A 16,718-nucleotide genomic window follows, 5' to 3' on the forward strand; every position below is an offset into this window, starting at 1 on the left:
GCCTTCCATTGCAGGGGACACAGGTTCAATTCCTCGTCGGGGAGCTAAGATCCCACACGCCTCGGGGCAACTAAGCCCACACGCCACAACTAGAGAGCCCATTCGCCACAACAAAAGATCCCACGTGCCAAAACGAAAGATCCCGCGTACCGCAACTAAGACCCGACACAGCCAAATAAATAAATAAATAAAATATTTTTTTTAAAAAGGTTTAAAGAAAAAAATCACCAAGTCTAACTGCAAAGGAGGCTGGGCAGTGTATACTCTAGGTGGGTGTTCATGGACAAAGCCATCAGTCAAGGTGTTTTGTTAGAAGGAAAAATAGATCCTGAGGGTGATAAGTAGTTCCTGTCACTCTGTGTTTGTTTCCTTGGAAGTCTTCCAGGGGGATGGTAAACAAACAAGTGAGCAGAGAATGAAGACATAAGTATAAATTTTGAATGGTCTCTGATGGAAACAAATGAGACGGAGGGACAAAAATGGGTGTTCAGGCAAGGCCTCTCTGAGAAACGTGACATTTAAGCTGAGACCTGAAGTGTGAGAAGGAGCCAGGCTTAAAACAAAGAATGGGTTGGCATGTTCATGTCAGAGAACAGTGTATGCTGATGGGAGGGAGGTGGGCACGTTATAGAAACTGAGAGACCCCTACAGCTAGAGCTTAAAGAGTGAGTGTGTCCCCTGTAGAAACTGAAGGTGATGGTTGAAAAAGAGGAAAGGGCTGCTGGACAGGCAAAACCATTAGATTTCATTATTTCATCTGCTACTCTGTGTTTCTAGGCATTTACCAAATGGCTGAATTGTTGGCACATACAGAAAAATGAAAGATAGCTCTCTAATAGGATTGACCAGTCCAAATGCAGAGAAAGCCAGTTAGTACATAAAGCATGGTGAAAATTTTTTCTATCACGGGGCATAAACAGTTAAGTTTTCTTCATTCTGTACTTATAACCAAAGATCAGTTTGGTTTTAATTCATTCATCCTTCAGGAGCAAATCTCTTAACAAAGTGCCATGTACTCTGGTATTTTTCCAAAAAAAAATAATGAGCCCATTCTGTCTGCAAGGGCCCTATAGTACTTTATATATATATATATTAAGATTTATTAATTATTTATTTAACTTATTTTTGGCTGCGTTGGGTCTTAGTTGCAGCATGCAGGGTCTTCGTTGAGGCGTGCGGGACCTTTCATTGTGGCACATGGGCTTCTCTGTAGTTGTGGCGTGCAGATTTTCTCTTCTCTAGTTGTGGCGCCCAGGCTCCAGAGCACGTGGGCTCTGTAGTTTGCGGCACACAGGCTCTAGCTGAGGCGCGCCTGCGCAGTAGTTGTGGCCTGCGGGCTTAGTTGCATGTGGGATCTTAGTTCCCCGACCAGGGATCGAACCCGAGTCCCCTGCATTGGAAGGTGGTTAACCACTGGACCACTGGGGAAGTCCCCTACTTTATATTCTTTATCTCGTTTAAGGATAAAGCCCAGTCCCAGTCGTCAAGGACCTGAGAACCCATCTGGAAAGACAAAATCATGTTCAAAATTAGAGATTTTTATTGAAAATATTTAATAAGCAGACTAGGTACCAACCTGTGAGGAGGGATGCCAGCTATAAACATCCAGAAGAGCCATGCAGGTGTCTCTGAGCGACAGGTCAGCCCTGGTTATACCAGATACGTGCAGTGAGTGCTCTATTGCAAGTACTAACAGAAGTCATTAGATCAGCTCTCAGAGGTTAGAGATTTGGCCACAGAGGGAATTTATATGAGGTGACACCCTCTTAGATGGTCAGATTTTTATATCATGCATTTTTTGATACCCAGGACTTCTTTGTCTAAATAAACGTTTCCAAAAATACTCAGAATGTTTCACTCCTTGTGTTTAAGACCTGATGTTTTATGTGTGAAGGGTTATCACATCACATCTGAAAAAGTAATTTTCTCTACCTGACTGTGTACCATTTGGTGTGTTCCCGGGCATTGAGAGCATGGCCTCTTGTAATCTGATCAGTTGTTCAGAGTCCTTCTGGGAGGGAACATTTGCATTTAGAAAACAATCCAGGGCTTCCCTGGTGGCGCAGTGGTTGAGAGTCCGCTTGCCGATGCAGGGGATTCAGGTTCGTGCCCCGGTCCGGGAAGATCCCACATGCCGTGGAGCGGCTGTGCCCATGAGCCATGGCCGCTGAGCCTGAGCGTCTGGAGCCTGTCCTCCGCAGCGGGAGAGGCCACAACAGTGAGAGGCCCGCGTACCGCAAAAAAAAGAAAAGAAAAGAAAACAATCCAGACATCTATTTGTTCCTAAAGACATACCTAGTTGAGATAAAGGGAAATCAAAAATTCATTGTTTTATAGCAAAAATTTTATCTTCTTCATCAACACACTTCACCCACCAAAGCATAATTATGTCACCAGAAATTATCCTCTGAGTCAGGTGTTCTCATTCACTGTGCTGTTTATGTTTCGGGCCAGATCATTTTGTCCTGAGCATGGTCTGATATTCAGCAGCATCCCTGGCCTCTAACCACAAGATGCTAGTAGCAGCCTCCCCTCCAGTGTGATAAACCAGAAATGTCTCCAGACATGGCCAGATGTTCTGGGAGTTGTGGGTGAGGGTGGGATGTGAAGAGAAATCATCATTGCTGGAGAACCACTAGTCTCAGTAAACTACGAGAGACCGAGTTCTTTTCTGCAAATGGCTGCCGTACTTGCTGCCGTTTTCTTCCTATGAGGTTGAACTGGGAATTACTCTTTTTTTCTTTCTTTTTTGGTTAACATAACAAATCTCCCTAGAATACTCTTCCCAAGTAAGAAAGGCAGGATAGTGTGCTCTGGTTACTGGGGAATTTGGAGCCATGGTTGTGCTTGGGTGTGAATCCCAGATCTGCCCCTATTTAACTTTGGGACCTTGGCCAATTAAACCTCTCTGAGCCTCAGTTTTCTCTTCTGTGAAATGGGGCTAAATGTAGTACCTCCCCATAAGGTTGTTGAGAAGACTCATTCTCAGTCACATAAATATTTGGTCGAAAGATGGCTAGCTGGATAGAAGGTCAATTTGGCTTTCTCAAAGCTCATCATCCTGCAAAATTCTCATTTTCTGGTACTCCAGGAGGCCAAACAGATCTGCTAGCTGGCTTGTGGGTACTAACGGTATACTCATCAAGTGTAACTTTTTTTAAATGAAAAAAGAATAAATCAATAATACAGTGATCTTGTTTTGCATCATGTTACAGCAGGGGAATCACCCTGTGTGCGTCATTATTTGATATACAGTCATACACCACGCTTCTACTATCCCAAATTTAGTCATTTCCAAGTGAATTTGCAGTTAAATGATTGACCTGTATTATAAGTTCTATTACAAAAAAAAAAAACAAGCCTCTGCTGATGTCTTTCCTGTCATTGCCTAGTGTTAAACCTTTGAGTGCTGTCTACTTTCAATCCATCAAGATTCAAAGAGACAGTGCATCCTTTCTGTCCAAGACATTTCCTTGTCTTTCACTACCCCAAAGGCCCCCCTTGCTGGTAGTGGGTCACACTCCTCATCATTTTTGTACATGCTAGGGCATGTCTCTTCCTTTCTGGGTACTCCAGTCAGGAGGGAGCTTGCTAGCTTGCTGCCATTGCGTCTCCCTGTGGGCGTGCCTTTGACACATTCCCATGTCCCTCCTCTATGACCTCTGTGATAGAGGAACAGTGAACAGATTCCCTACCTAGAGGGTGTATCAGGAAACCACCAATGAAATCAATAGAGATACAGCCGTTTTTACAGAGGCTGAAGCTCATAGAATTGGAAATCTGAGGGACACAGAAGTGTCAACAGAATAACTTGGCTATTTCTCATCAGTGGAAAGACAGATATGGGATCCAGACAGCAGTTTCTAGTTCTCATTCTGCTGTTAAGTGGCTCTCCTCCATCTTCACAAGAGATGATAAAATAAGGGAATTGGACTGAGGGTCCTTCCTAACAGTTGCAGCTAGCTTTATCGCTTACTAAATGTTGATTCTGAGCCAGGCACTGTGCTAAGTGCTTCATAAACATAATCTCACTATACCCTTCCAAAAGCCCTCTGAGGCAGGCATTGTTGGTCCCATTTTACAGGTGAGGAAACTGAGACTCAAGAAAGTTAAGCAACTTGCCAAATAAAGCACATGTGGTGAAATCAGCATGTAAACCAAGCAATCTGATGTGGTCCAATTGGTTCAGGTAAGCATCACAAGGAAGGGGACCTGGCTATTTTTTGCCAACAAGAACAGGACCTCACACATAGAAGGTGGACAAGAAATATTTGTTAATAGAAGAGGAATGTGTAAAGGACTCCAAGAGCTACTTAAGTATGTGACTCCCAGTTTCCTAAAAGTCCCTCTGCTTTTCCTTATAGTCTTTTTTCCTAGAGTTTGACAGTGGCCTCAGATGTTTAGGAACCAGTGTGACTGTAGCATAGGAAGGGGAAAGAGGTGATTTCTTCCAGTTCTTTAAGGCTGTAATAGTGGGTGGCTATCAATAACTAAATATTGAGGTTTATTTAGTTTTCCACAAATGGCTTAAATATTCAACCCATGCATCTCATTAAATAAAGTATAATAACGTGTGGCAAATTATTCTAAAACCGTCAACTTCCTTTACATCTAAGGATAAAGACTATGGCATTTTACACACGTTCACTTTTAAAATAAGATTTGATTCAGCTTTGGTTTTCTGTGTCAGTTATTAAATTTTTGACACTTTCTTTTTTTAAGACAAGGTGATTTGTGATCTAAGGAAACATTCTCTTCCTGTTGTAGTTTTTTGATTATCTCTTTGTTACTATCGTTGTTCACATTGCTCCTCTTTGACTTTTTTGTTTTATCTCTTTGTTTATTTATTTTGTAATCTCAAAGTTAATCCATGCTATTATTTCATCTCTCGCTATCTACTTCCTTCTTTTGATGCTAAAGGGCACAACTAATCATTCTAGATGAGAGTAGAGTAGAAAGAAGTCCTTAAGACCTAATTTATGGTTTTATTGTCGCCATGCGAGTATTTCCTTTCATTACTAACACTATGAATTCTAAACACAACACAATTTCAAACTCATCCCTCCTAGTGAGTGCTACATAAACAACAATAAATACTGATTAATGATTGTCATTATGCTTTTTAATGATCACTTTAGAAAACATTCCAGTTTCATGCTCATAACTCTGTGTTGCAAAGCAAATAAAAGTCCTCTTCTCCTACCCCCCACCCCCAAATCTCCAAGAGGGGGAATTTTGTCTTGGGCAAATTTTTTTTTTCTGTTTTAATACGAAAATTACAAATTTTGTTTATACATACACATTCATATAATATAATATATATAATAGTCTTGTTCTATCCTGTAAGACATCATACCCTATAATAGTCCTACTCTGTATGGGCACCAGTGTTCTCCAAACAGTGGAGAATGTGAAGCGTACTTTGCTCCCTTCTAGCTTCCTTTGAATTTTGTTCTTTTTTCTTAAATGGTTTCTTGTAACCATTCTTCATCTTTTGGGTGATTTAGAGTATTCCTTATATGTCAGGCCATTTCTCTCTCTTTCTTTTCTTTTCTTTTCTTTTCTTTTTTTTTTTTTTTTTTTGGCTCTGCTGCATGGCTTAGCTTGCAGGGATCTTAGTTCCCCGACCAGGGATTGAACCCTGGGCCAACGGCAGTGAAAGCGCTGAATGCTAACCACTAGACCGCCAGGGAATTCCCTGTCAGGCCGTTTCTGTAATACAGAGGCCCCAACAAGTCAGGTCAGCCTGGTGGATATTTCTTTGGCATTTTCCTATTATCCTTCCATTGGTCCAAAGTCTTGAGTGATTTTGACCAGAGGGGGGCCTTTTATTTACCCTTTAAGGAAAACACTTAAGGACAAAAAGGACAGGAATGAAGATCGGGCAAGCTGCCTGCTATGTGCCAGGTGCTGTCCTAGGCGTGTTGCATGAGAATGGAATCCACTTTAACCTCGGCTCCATTGCCGTTTTCAGAGCCTTATCCTGCTCTCTGAGATGGAGAACTCCAAGATAATTAAAAACACAACAGAAGAATGATTTCAGAAATTTCAAAAGAAAAACTAGCTTATTTCCAGCTGCCAGCTAGATCAAGAGCAACTGCAATTAGAAGTGTTTTCCTAGCAACTTCAAACATTGATAAGAATCACAAAGGTAATACATGCATAAAATAGAGGCCTCCCAAATGGTTAGGGAGTGGAAATCTCACTCTTGTGTGAAACAGACCAACCTTTGGTCGTTTTATACAAACTTCTATGATTTTAATTTTTAGAAATTAAAAAAATACAGGAATACCAAGAATGTGACTACACCTGCATAACCACTTAAATTGACGATTACTAATATTTTGTTATATTTACTTCATCTTTTTTTTTTTTTTTTTTTTTTGCGGTACGCGGGCCTCTCACTGTTGTGGCCTCTCTCGTTGCGGAGCACAGGCTCCGGACGCGCAGGCTCAGCGGCCATGGCTCACGGGCCCAGCCGCTCCGCGGCATGTGGGATCTTCCCGGACCGGGGCACGAACCCGCGTCCCCTGCGTCGGCAGGCGGACTCTCAACCACTGCGCCACCAGGGAAGCCCTCAACTTATTTTTATTAATAAAGTAAATCAAACATGACTGGTAACATTGAAGTTTTCTGTGCCACTTATGCCTCATACATTCAACCATCCCCAACCGCTATCACGAAGGAAGCTTGTGCCATTCCTCTTCACTTTTATACTCTTACAGGCACATATATGAAATTACATTTTGCAAAAGCTTTCCAGGGATCGAACCTGGGCAATAGCAATGAAAGCACCAAGTCCTAACCCACTGGATCTCCAGGGAATTCCCTGCAAAAACTTAAGATTTCAGGTGGGGAAATGGCTTTGCCTTTCAGACTTAAAAATGCAGTCTCATTCCCATAACTTCGTTTGCAAACCAGTTGCCATCTAATTATTTCACTCTTTAAATTAGCTGAAACCCTTCACCTTTTAAGTAGGGTTTTTGCTTGCAGGGGGACCGTCTGCTGTCCGTCTGCTGGCAAAAGCACTAGTGTTTCACGTTTGTAAGTGATAAGAGGGAGAGGTGGCGGCTTTCAGAGATCAGGTTTCAAGTCTGGCCCTGGTTTTATGTGTGTGGGAATGGACGCAAAGGAAAACACAGCTGAGCTGCATTGTGGCTCTTCCTGTCAAACCTGTTCGCGTCCAGGGTGAGTTAAGCGGGGGAGCAATGTCTCCCTCACCCAGCCTCTAGTGAAGTTTATGCCTGGATTCAAAGTAGCTTACTTCCCAGGAAACAACCATCTGAATCTACCCTGTACGGGATTTGAAAAATGTGTCTCTGTCCTGGGAAAATCTGCTAGAGAGAACTTGGCTGTCCTCTTCCTGATCAAAGAAGGAGTGGAACTGGGGTGATGTCACTCGGTGGAGTTACTGATGTCAGTAGGGTGTCAGCCGTGGGAGGTTCGGTTTGTGAAATTGAGTTACACCTAAGTGTCTTAGGAAACTCCATTCAGTACTCACCGGAGCTGCCCCGCCAGGACGGGGCAGAGAGGGAGAGAGCACCTCGGACTTTTCCTTCCCATTTCTGTCCCACTTTTGGAACCTTGGGATTAAAAGAAATGAAAGCCTCAAACCTATGGACATTTTAGAAAATCGGTATGTAGCTTTAAACTCTCACAAATCCCTCTTTCTACCTGGGTGATGGTTGTAGTTACAGACACTACGTGTTCAGACCATGAAGGGCTGTGTTCTTAGTGGGTGCTGGTTTATTTTACTCCGTTTGGGACTGGGGGTCCAGTTTGAAAACGTCTGTCTTCCAGCTATATGTGCACAGGAACCTTTAGCTCGTGCTGTTGCTCTACGCGAGGTTTACATGTTGGTGAAAAGTCTTGGTTCCCGGACCCCAGGAAATGGTTTTGCTCATCATGCATTGCAGAGAAGTTACTATCTTGATGATTAAAATGCTTTTTGAAGATTGTCTGGACATAATTTAAAAATCCAGCCGAAGTCTAATAATGGAATGAAATCGCTGTGCTAGTATTTCTCTCATCATCAAGACTGGGATGGAGAAAAGAAATTCAACTATGACGTCAAAGTTAAAAGGACAAGCAGGGGCTCAGGTTAACGTGAGGGGTTGGAAATGAACCCAGAAAGTGCAGCAGGGCACACTCAGTTCTGTGAATGAGCTGCTTTTCACAAGTTATTTATTAGATTTCAGATGCCCACTGCCAGTAAGTAAGTTCTTTCTCCCAACCAACTGGCAAATAACACCCAGTGTAGCATTAGAATGTCAACAGTAGAAATGGGTTCTATTTACAAAAGCTGGAGGCTCTAGCTCAGAAACCAAGAGGTCAGTGTCAGTGTTCAGTCCCACCCTACCCTGCCTCCAATTCCAAATGCTCAGTTTCTGTCCCATTTAGAGGAACTCTTGTAGGCGGGAAACTGGTATCTCGGAGAATCACCCCTGCTTGGGGTTCCATTTTACTTTCACTTTGCATTCTTTTGAATTTAATCTGTGGTCTTATTGAGACAACCCTTTGAATTTCTTTCCATTTAAATATGAAGTCAACGTCTTTGAACAGAAGGCATATGGGCTTACTGGAATCGACGATTTCCTTACCCTTTTATTTAGTTGAGTCAGAGGAAAAATAGTATGCATGTTCCCCACAGTTGCCTGGTTTTATTGTTCAGGGAAGATTGAGGAGGTGAAGATTACCATCAGAAAAAGATTTCAGTTTATAGTTGGTTTGTAAAAAGACTGCATTACGTATTCATGCCTAATCTTAGTGCTTAATTCTTAATCTTAATTCTCAGTCTTAATCCTTGATTTTTTCATTATTAAGCTGATTTCTAGATTTAGTAAAAGTTAACATTAATTAAAGCTGTGTGACTTTTCTGTTTTCTTCATTTCTTAGTTATTCCAATGGAAACAGCTGGAGAACTTATATTTCCGTGAGAAAAAGTTTGCTGTTGAAGTTCACGATCCACGGAGGTGAGGATCCCAGACTTTTTTCTGTATGAGCCTGGTGACTATCCAGATATGCTGCTCTGAAAATTCATGTGCGCGTGTTTTCATTTCTCTTGGGTATATATGTACGATTGTAATTGCTTGATCAAATGGTAACTCTTTCTTTAACCTTTTGAGGAACTGCCAGACTGTTTTCCAAAGAGGTTGCACACCCTTTTACATTCCCACCAGCAATGTGCGTGGTTTCATTTTCTCCACATTCTCCCTAACACTTGTTATTTTTAGGTGTGTGTGTGTGTGTGTGTGTGTGTGTGAGAATAGCCATCCTGGTGGTGTGCGGTGATAAGCTCATACTGCTTTGAATTTGCACGCTGAGCATCTTTTCACGGGCTCATTGGCCACTTGTACATCTACTTTAGAGAAATGTCTATTCGGATCCTTTGCTCATTTTCAAGTTTGGTATTCTTGGTCACTTAAATAAAAAGTTGCTAAATTATCTACATGAATTGAAGTCAGGATGTAGGCTCTCCAAGTTCCTCGGAGGAATTCCTTATCAGCCCTCAGCGGTTGCTTTTCAGAAAAGTTTATGGATATTTGGAGGTCTGAGGGATGGAGGAAACAGCTGTGACAAAAAGATGACCCAAAGAGATAAGGCAAATTCCTACAAAGAACATTGGTGCCCTTCTCCTACCCCCACCCCTACTCAGTGTCTGCTTTTCCCCCGTCTTTCTCTCTCTTGCTCTCTCCTTACTCTGACCCTCTCTCCTCTTTCCATCTGGTGCATAAGCAGTACTCTGGACCAGTTTTGGATATGCATCATATTATTATGTTCATCCTCTGATAGTGCCAGAGCCAGACAATTCTACCTAGACCTGAGATGCTCTCTTACCTTAAGGAAGGTGCCGATCACGCAGATCCTGGTTGCTTTGTATTTAAAATATGATCACATTTATTCCCGCCTTCTTGTGATGATCGCACATCCTACGGTCTTTAACTAAATGTTTTTATTACAGCCTCTAATGTGGCTAATTCTCATCTGCTGCTTTTTTAAAATATTTAATTTCTATTATTTCCAATGTCATGCTTCTATACAGAATGCAGAATGTGTGCATTTATGCACGTGACCATACTTAGACTTAGGTTCTTCTAAAATATTATATGGGTGGTATATTAGTTAGTAATCATTTTCCTTTTTAAATTCATTTATTTTTTAATTTTTATTTTATATTGGAGCATAGTTGATTAACAATGTTGTATGAGTTTCAGGTGTACAGCAGAGTGATTCAGTTATACATATACATGTATCTGTTCTTTTTCAAATTCTCTTCCCATTTTCTCATCTGCTTTTGAGGGTGTGAATGTGTTGTTTAATATGCTGCTTTGACAGAGAGCTATTACTCAGGTGGGATTGGTTTTCTCATAAAAGGAGAAAATCAGAAGCTTGGCCCCTGAGAGAAGAAGAGTTTTGGCAGAGCCAAAACAATTAGGGGGAAGCTTTGTTACATTACCCACTGGGTACATTTTATGTTGTGCTGGGCCAGAGACAGATTGTTTGAGTGCTTTCCTTAATCTTTCAGGATTTCAGTATCCAGAAGGACCTTTGGGCAAAGTGGCCTCTTTGTGCAAACGTGGTATGCGAACTCTTCTCTCATCAAGTCCATCTGGGTAATGGCGATTAGTCAGCATCAGTTTTACTTGGACCGGAAGCAAAGCAAAGTAAGTAACTAGAAGCATTTCTATAAGGACAGAGTCCTGTCCCTCACTGGCTTTGTGTTCTCAAGATAAGCTTTCTCAGAAAAGATGCAAGCACATGGGTTTTTGTTCCTTGAGTTTTGTTTTTTTAAGCTTTACTATCAATTGTTTTCATTTTTCTTACATTTAAGAAAACGGGCAATGTATAACCTGATCTGAAAACTGTAAGATTTGCCAACTTTGTGGCATGCGTGTATGTGTGTACACTCAGGATGTTTTAATGTTAATGATTGAACTATACCATGAGAAAGAATCATGCCTAGTTACTAAAACATTTTAACTGCAAAGCTGAAATCTTATATTTTTGTTCTGAAAAATATCACTTTTGTATATAAAAATTTATATTGTCCTCCGTGTTGACATTTTTATTCCATAGTAACTAAATTTCTTTATTAATTTGAAATAGGTTTAACTGAATGAATTCCATTTCAATGTTATATTAGGCAAAAATTCCCTCAGCCAGGAGTTTAGACGATATTGCAATGGATTTGACTGAGACGGGAACACCAAGGGTCTCCAAAATGGTGACACTAGAGGCAAAAAGTCAGTTCATCATGGCAAGCAACGGCAGTTTAATCTCCTCAGGTAATATTTTTGGATTAGAGAGCGTGCAAGCGATCTTTATGTTATTTCACATATTTTTCGTTGTAAACCACTTTCAAATGTATCTTTTAACCCATTATTTTGGGAATAAATAAGCATATGGAACCTACAATATATTGCGGGTTTGAATAAATTTTGAAATTAATTTTTAAAAGAGTATGAAGAGAAAAAAAAAGAGTATGAAGAAAGTTAAATAGTAAAGTCAGGTTGTATAATTAACAATAGATACTAAGATAGTGAGTGCCTCAGGGTAGCTTGCAAGAATATTTTCTCCCCAAAAGGTTCATAAGATTTTTCTTTCCCCAATATGTAGTTTTTGATACAAACAGTTGTCTAATTCTCCATTTAACATAAAGTGAACCATGACTACAGCCTTGAAACCCACCTCACCCCCAAAGTGATTTTTGACCCTAAACCCTTCCTCTGTAGAAATTTTGGATAAGAGTCTCACTAAGTATACATAACTTCACTAAAAATAATTTCTCATCTAAATCCCATTGACAGCTTGTGAACCTGAAGCATAGAATATTCCTTTGCCTTGCTTACTTTCTAAAAGAACATTCTAAACGACTATCTCAAGGAACATCTTACCTTCTCTCCTGCTCAGAAAAATGTATTTCTTCCCTGGGTGTGTCTGAAACACTAAGCATTTTATCATTGCTTCTAAAATGACTGAGCCAAAATGCAAAAGGCATATCTTATTACCAGGCTCTGTTTGATGCCCAGAAGCATGAGAAAATGTTCTCCAGTTTCCTTTTATTACGTTCAGAAACAAGGAGAAAAGAAATAAACTATTATTAAACAGCAGGTTTGGCTTAAAAATCCCTTGTCCTTTAAAAAGGAAGGAAACGGGCTTCCCTGGTGGCGCAGTGGTTGAGAGTCCGCCTGCTGATGCAGGGGACACGGGTTCGTGCCCCTGTCCGGGAAGATCCCACATGCCGCGGAGGGGCTGGGCCCGTGAGCCATGGCCGCTGAGCCTGCGCTTCCAGAGCCTGTGCTCCGCAACGGGAGAGGCCACAGCAGTGAGAGGCCCGCGTACCGCAAAAAAAAAAAAAGGAAGGAAACATGCCATGTGTAAACCTTCTCTGCCCTCCCTCCCAATCCCCACCAGGTTCTCAAGACTCAGAAGTCAGTGAGGAGCAAAAGAGAGAGAAAATCCTTGAACTCAAGAAGAAGGAAAAGCTGTTGCAAGAAAAACTTCTGAAAAAAGTTGAAGAGCTTAAGAAGATCTGTTTGCGGGAGGCTGTAAGTGTCTTCTGCTCTTGGGGAGCACTTCAAATCGTGTTTCACAGTTCCAGCCAGGGTCAGTGATCTCCCTCTCGGTTCTGTCCTGTTTTATAGGAGCTCACAGGCAAAATGCCAAAGGAGTATCCACTGAACATAGGTGAGAAACCTCCTCACGTCAGAAGGCGTGTAGGTACCGCATTCAAATTAGATGACAACTTGCTGCCGAGTGAAGAGGTATGAGCACCAGCTCTGAGCGTGTCTATCAACAATGAGACAGAGATGCTGTCAGTTCAGTGTGGCTGACTTGTTCCTTTGGTTTTTGAGTTACTGCTGTACATTTTTATCTCACCAGTTAAAAGTGATCACGGAGACCAAGTTGAATTCTTTCTTTCATGCACAGGCTAGTTACAATTGAGTTCTCTCTCATGACTTTACCCCCGCCAGACAGAAAGAGCACTAAATGAACTCTAAATGTTTATAAATTGAGAAATATTATTATAAGAATTAAGACTTCCAGCGCTAGAGTCTCCCACTTAAAACCAAGTAGCCTTTGGCAGATCGTTGACCCTCTGTGAAGTCTCAGTTCTTGGGTTTTCTCATCAATAAAATGGGGGTAATGATTGTTCTTCCCTCTGAGAGATGCAAGGAGTATTCAGTGAGATAACACATGTATAGCACTTGGGTATAATAAAGTTAAAATATTGGTTAGCCAATATAGAGGGTACTTTCTCATCTGCATGACATCGGACACTATGACCCTACTCGTGTTTCTTGCAGAAGTTTAGCCATCTTGGCTTTAGAAAATGATAGCAGTTTCCATTAATAATAAAGTGAGCATTGCTATTTACTGAGTGTTCACTGTATACCCAGCTCTGAGCTAAGCATTGCACGTACATTATTTCCTTTAATCTTCACCATACTTTCATAAAGGTGGGTGTTATCTCCCTTTTACAAATGAAAAAAAAATCGAAGCATTAAAAATTAAGCAATATGTCCAGGGTCATGCAACCAGGAATCACCCAGAAAGAGGAATCAAACCTCAATTTGTCTGTTTCTAAAGCTGTGCATGTGAATATAGCATTCTCTGGCTATGAATCTTGGGTGAAGTATCCCTTCTTGAAAAATATGATCTTCATCCAACGAACTGAATGAATGGAAGGCCATTCCCTTCTTTGAAAAGGACAGAGAGTGGGACTATTCAGTTAAAGTAAATGGAGGAGGGAGGTCTTGTCTTCTAGGAAAGTGTTTGAGAATACCTAAGCAGTAAAACTTAGGAGGATTTTATTCTGAGAGAGCATCTGATTTGAGAACGCATGAGAAAGAGAAATTTTATTATCTAGTACATATCACAGTGACTGTGTGTGTCCATAAAAACAAAACAGTATCATCATGTAAATGCAGGACCCTGCTTTGCAAGAACTGGAGAGCAATTTCCTAATACAGCAAAAGCTGGTTGAAGCTGCAAAGAAACTTGCCAACGAGCCAGATCTTTGTAAAACTGTGAAGAAGAAACGAAAGCAAGATTACACGGATGCAGTGAAAAAGCTTCAGGAGATTGAAAATGCAATAAATGAATACCGAATTAGATGTGGAAAGAAACCCAGCCAGAAAGCATCAGTTATCTTACCAGGTTAGTAATTAGTAAGGTTTTTTAGAGTCACATAAGTCAATCCTCTTGATGGAATGTACCATTTCCAGACCAGTTCATTTGGTAAGAGACAAAAGAAAGAACAGGATTAATTATGAGTTTCTTAGGATAAAAATGGTTTGGAATTTCAGTCTTACAAGTACGTTAACTTGGTTTTTAGTGACCTTCTTACTATTGTAATACTATACTATTGCATTGCTTTAATTTTCAGCATGAAAGAGCTTTCATAGCAATGTTGGTTCCTAATAAGACAGATTCACCTTTAACTGGCCTGATGTCATTGCAAGAAATACATTTGAAAACACAGGATATTAAGAGAGCTGGGCCCTACCTAGTAGTTTCTCAAAGGTTTTTAATGCAGCAGACCATACGTTTTCTTAAGGACCTATCCAACATATATGGATAGAAAAGAGCTCTTACAGTTATTGTCATTTATGGAGGCTATTTAAAGATATGGGCATATTTTCATGTTATATTATGGAAGGCAGAATACAAAATTGTAACCATAACATGGTCCTGACATTGTATAATTATGTACACACAAAGACTAATTGGGAAAGGGTTCAAAATATTAATAGTGGTAGAATTTCATGTCACTTAATTTTCTTCCTAATCGTCGTCCATATTTTCAAAATTCTCAACATTATATATCTAAAACTTTAATATTCAGGAGAAAAGCAAACTGAAAAACATCTCATTTAGGTCGATTTCAAGTCCAGTTGGCCTTCCGTATTTATTAGCACGATTTTTAGCCTTGATCACTGGTTGAAATACGATTCTATTTCTTTGATTCCAAGACTTTTTTTTTCCCATTTAAACATCTGTGAAATTGGGATAATTCTTATACTAGATGGAGTGTTACAGTTATGATCGGCAGTGCTTTTTTCTTTTTTTACTGGGACATCAAGTAATGATACATCTTAGATTTGACAAAATATGGTAATCAGGTTTAAAGTGTACTCAGCTTCAGAGCATATGATTTGCAAAGCAGAGATAAGGCTTTTAGGAAAGTGAATGCACAGACATCTACACACAAGTGTGTGTCAACTACAGCTGGGGAATTTAGGATGGCTTTGACTCTGAATGTGAAATCCAGTTGGCCTAGTCACTGGCCACATTCTGGACCTACAGAGATGGATGATTAGCAGTGCACTTAACTTTCATAGCCATTTGTTGTGGCCCGTTCATCCCCAGCTGTGTAAGATTCAAATGTTATCCTTTTCAGTAACTGACATTTGGGCAGCGCTGGTGCCAACGGCTGAGCATATATCGGGCGGATTTTTTTAAAGCCTGCCTGACAGCTGACTCTCCTGGCATTTCGCCTTCAAGCTCTACTGTGTGTCCAATTAAGAGACAGTCCTCCTGGCTCTGATAGAGATTAACATTTGAGACTGGATGTGGAGATTCACTTCATAATGGCTTTGAAGCTTACACTGAGGTGTCGTGTTTGCCTGTAACTTTGCCCATCGTTGACGCTGAGTATGGAATGACTTGCCAGGGTACATCAACATCTGAGATATCGCTTTTTGCTAAACCCATTTTGTAACATTTGACGGGCACCAGTAGTAATCAGATCATTATGGGCATTTTCAACCACCAGAGTTCTTTCACCAGAATGCTGTGTTTAGGGAACCAAAGTAGTAAGTATAGCTAACATTTATTGAGCATTTGTCCTGTGCCAGGAGCTGGGCTAAGGGCTTTACATCTATTACGTCATTTAATGCTCACCAAAGCACTAAACACTAGGTACTATTCTTATCCTTATTGTAGAGATGAGCCAAACGATGCTTGGAGAGATTAAGTAATTTGCCCTGGGTCTCACAGCCAGTAAGTGACAAAACCAGGATGTGAACCCAGGTCTGCCTGTTTCAGTAGTTCTCACTCAGGGGCATTTTCACACCCCAGGGAGCATTTGGCAATGTCTGCAGACGTGTTTGATTGTCAAAACTGAGGGTGGGGCGGTGCCGGCATCCAGTGGTGGAGGCTGGAGATCCTACAGTACAAAGGGCAGCACCCACCCTCCTCCACCACCCCCACCCCACCCCCGCAACAAAGAATCATCCAGTCCAAAATGTCAGTAGTGCCACCCACTGTTAAGAAACCCTGGTCTGATTGAGAAGCTTATGCACCACAAGTGACCGCCACACCCTATCAAGAAAAAGCCCTTCTCTTCAGGGGAGGGCTCAAAAAAATAAATGATCCTAACAGTATAGTAGATTCTCAAAGGACCGTTCTCAAACTCTGTTCCACTTTAATAAATAATCCAATGTAATATTTGTACAGTATATGTTTATACCTTTAGTAGTCAATGAGTTCATTCTTAAAATAGTTAACTTCCTAATGCACTGCAATTAGTTGTGTTTATCTAAATAAAAATAAGATGCACTCCATTGCAAAGGGTTTTATTGAACTATTAAGGGTGTCCAAATGCACCATTATACTAAAGGCAGTTTATTTTATTCACAGAAGACATAATCCCATCAGAAGGTAGCTCCTTGTCTGACACTACCACCTATGATGATTGTAAGTAGCTCCCCCTT

At 40.8% G+C, this 16,718-nt stretch overlaps 1 protein-coding gene across 1 annotated transcript in view; it reads left to right on the top strand.

Moving 5' to 3' along the window:
• Window positions 1-16,718, top strand: part of FRMD4B (FERM domain containing 4B) — a 189,134-nt gene that overhangs the window by 155,916 nt on the left and 16,500 nt on the right. Inside the window, exons 12-18 of the mRNA XM_065884864.1 lie at window positions 8,896-8,972; window positions 10,526-10,664; window positions 11,144-11,285; window positions 12,415-12,548; window positions 12,645-12,764; window positions 13,932-14,160; window positions 16,645-16,701. Of these exons, the coding sequence (XP_065740936.1) occupies window positions 8,896-8,972; window positions 10,526-10,664; window positions 11,144-11,285; window positions 12,415-12,548; window positions 12,645-12,764; window positions 13,932-14,160; window positions 16,645-16,701 (898 nt within the window). The remainder of the gene's footprint in view (window positions 1-8,895; window positions 8,973-10,525; window positions 10,665-11,143; window positions 11,286-12,414; window positions 12,549-12,644; window positions 12,765-13,931; window positions 14,161-16,644; window positions 16,702-16,718) is intronic.

Source organism: Phocoena phocoena, chromosome 10 (genome assembly GCF_963924675.1).
Source record: "Phocoena phocoena chromosome 10, mPhoPho1.1, whole genome shotgun sequence".
Classification (NCBI taxonomy): domain Eukaryota; kingdom Metazoa; phylum Chordata; class Mammalia; order Artiodactyla; family Phocoenidae; genus Phocoena; species Phocoena phocoena.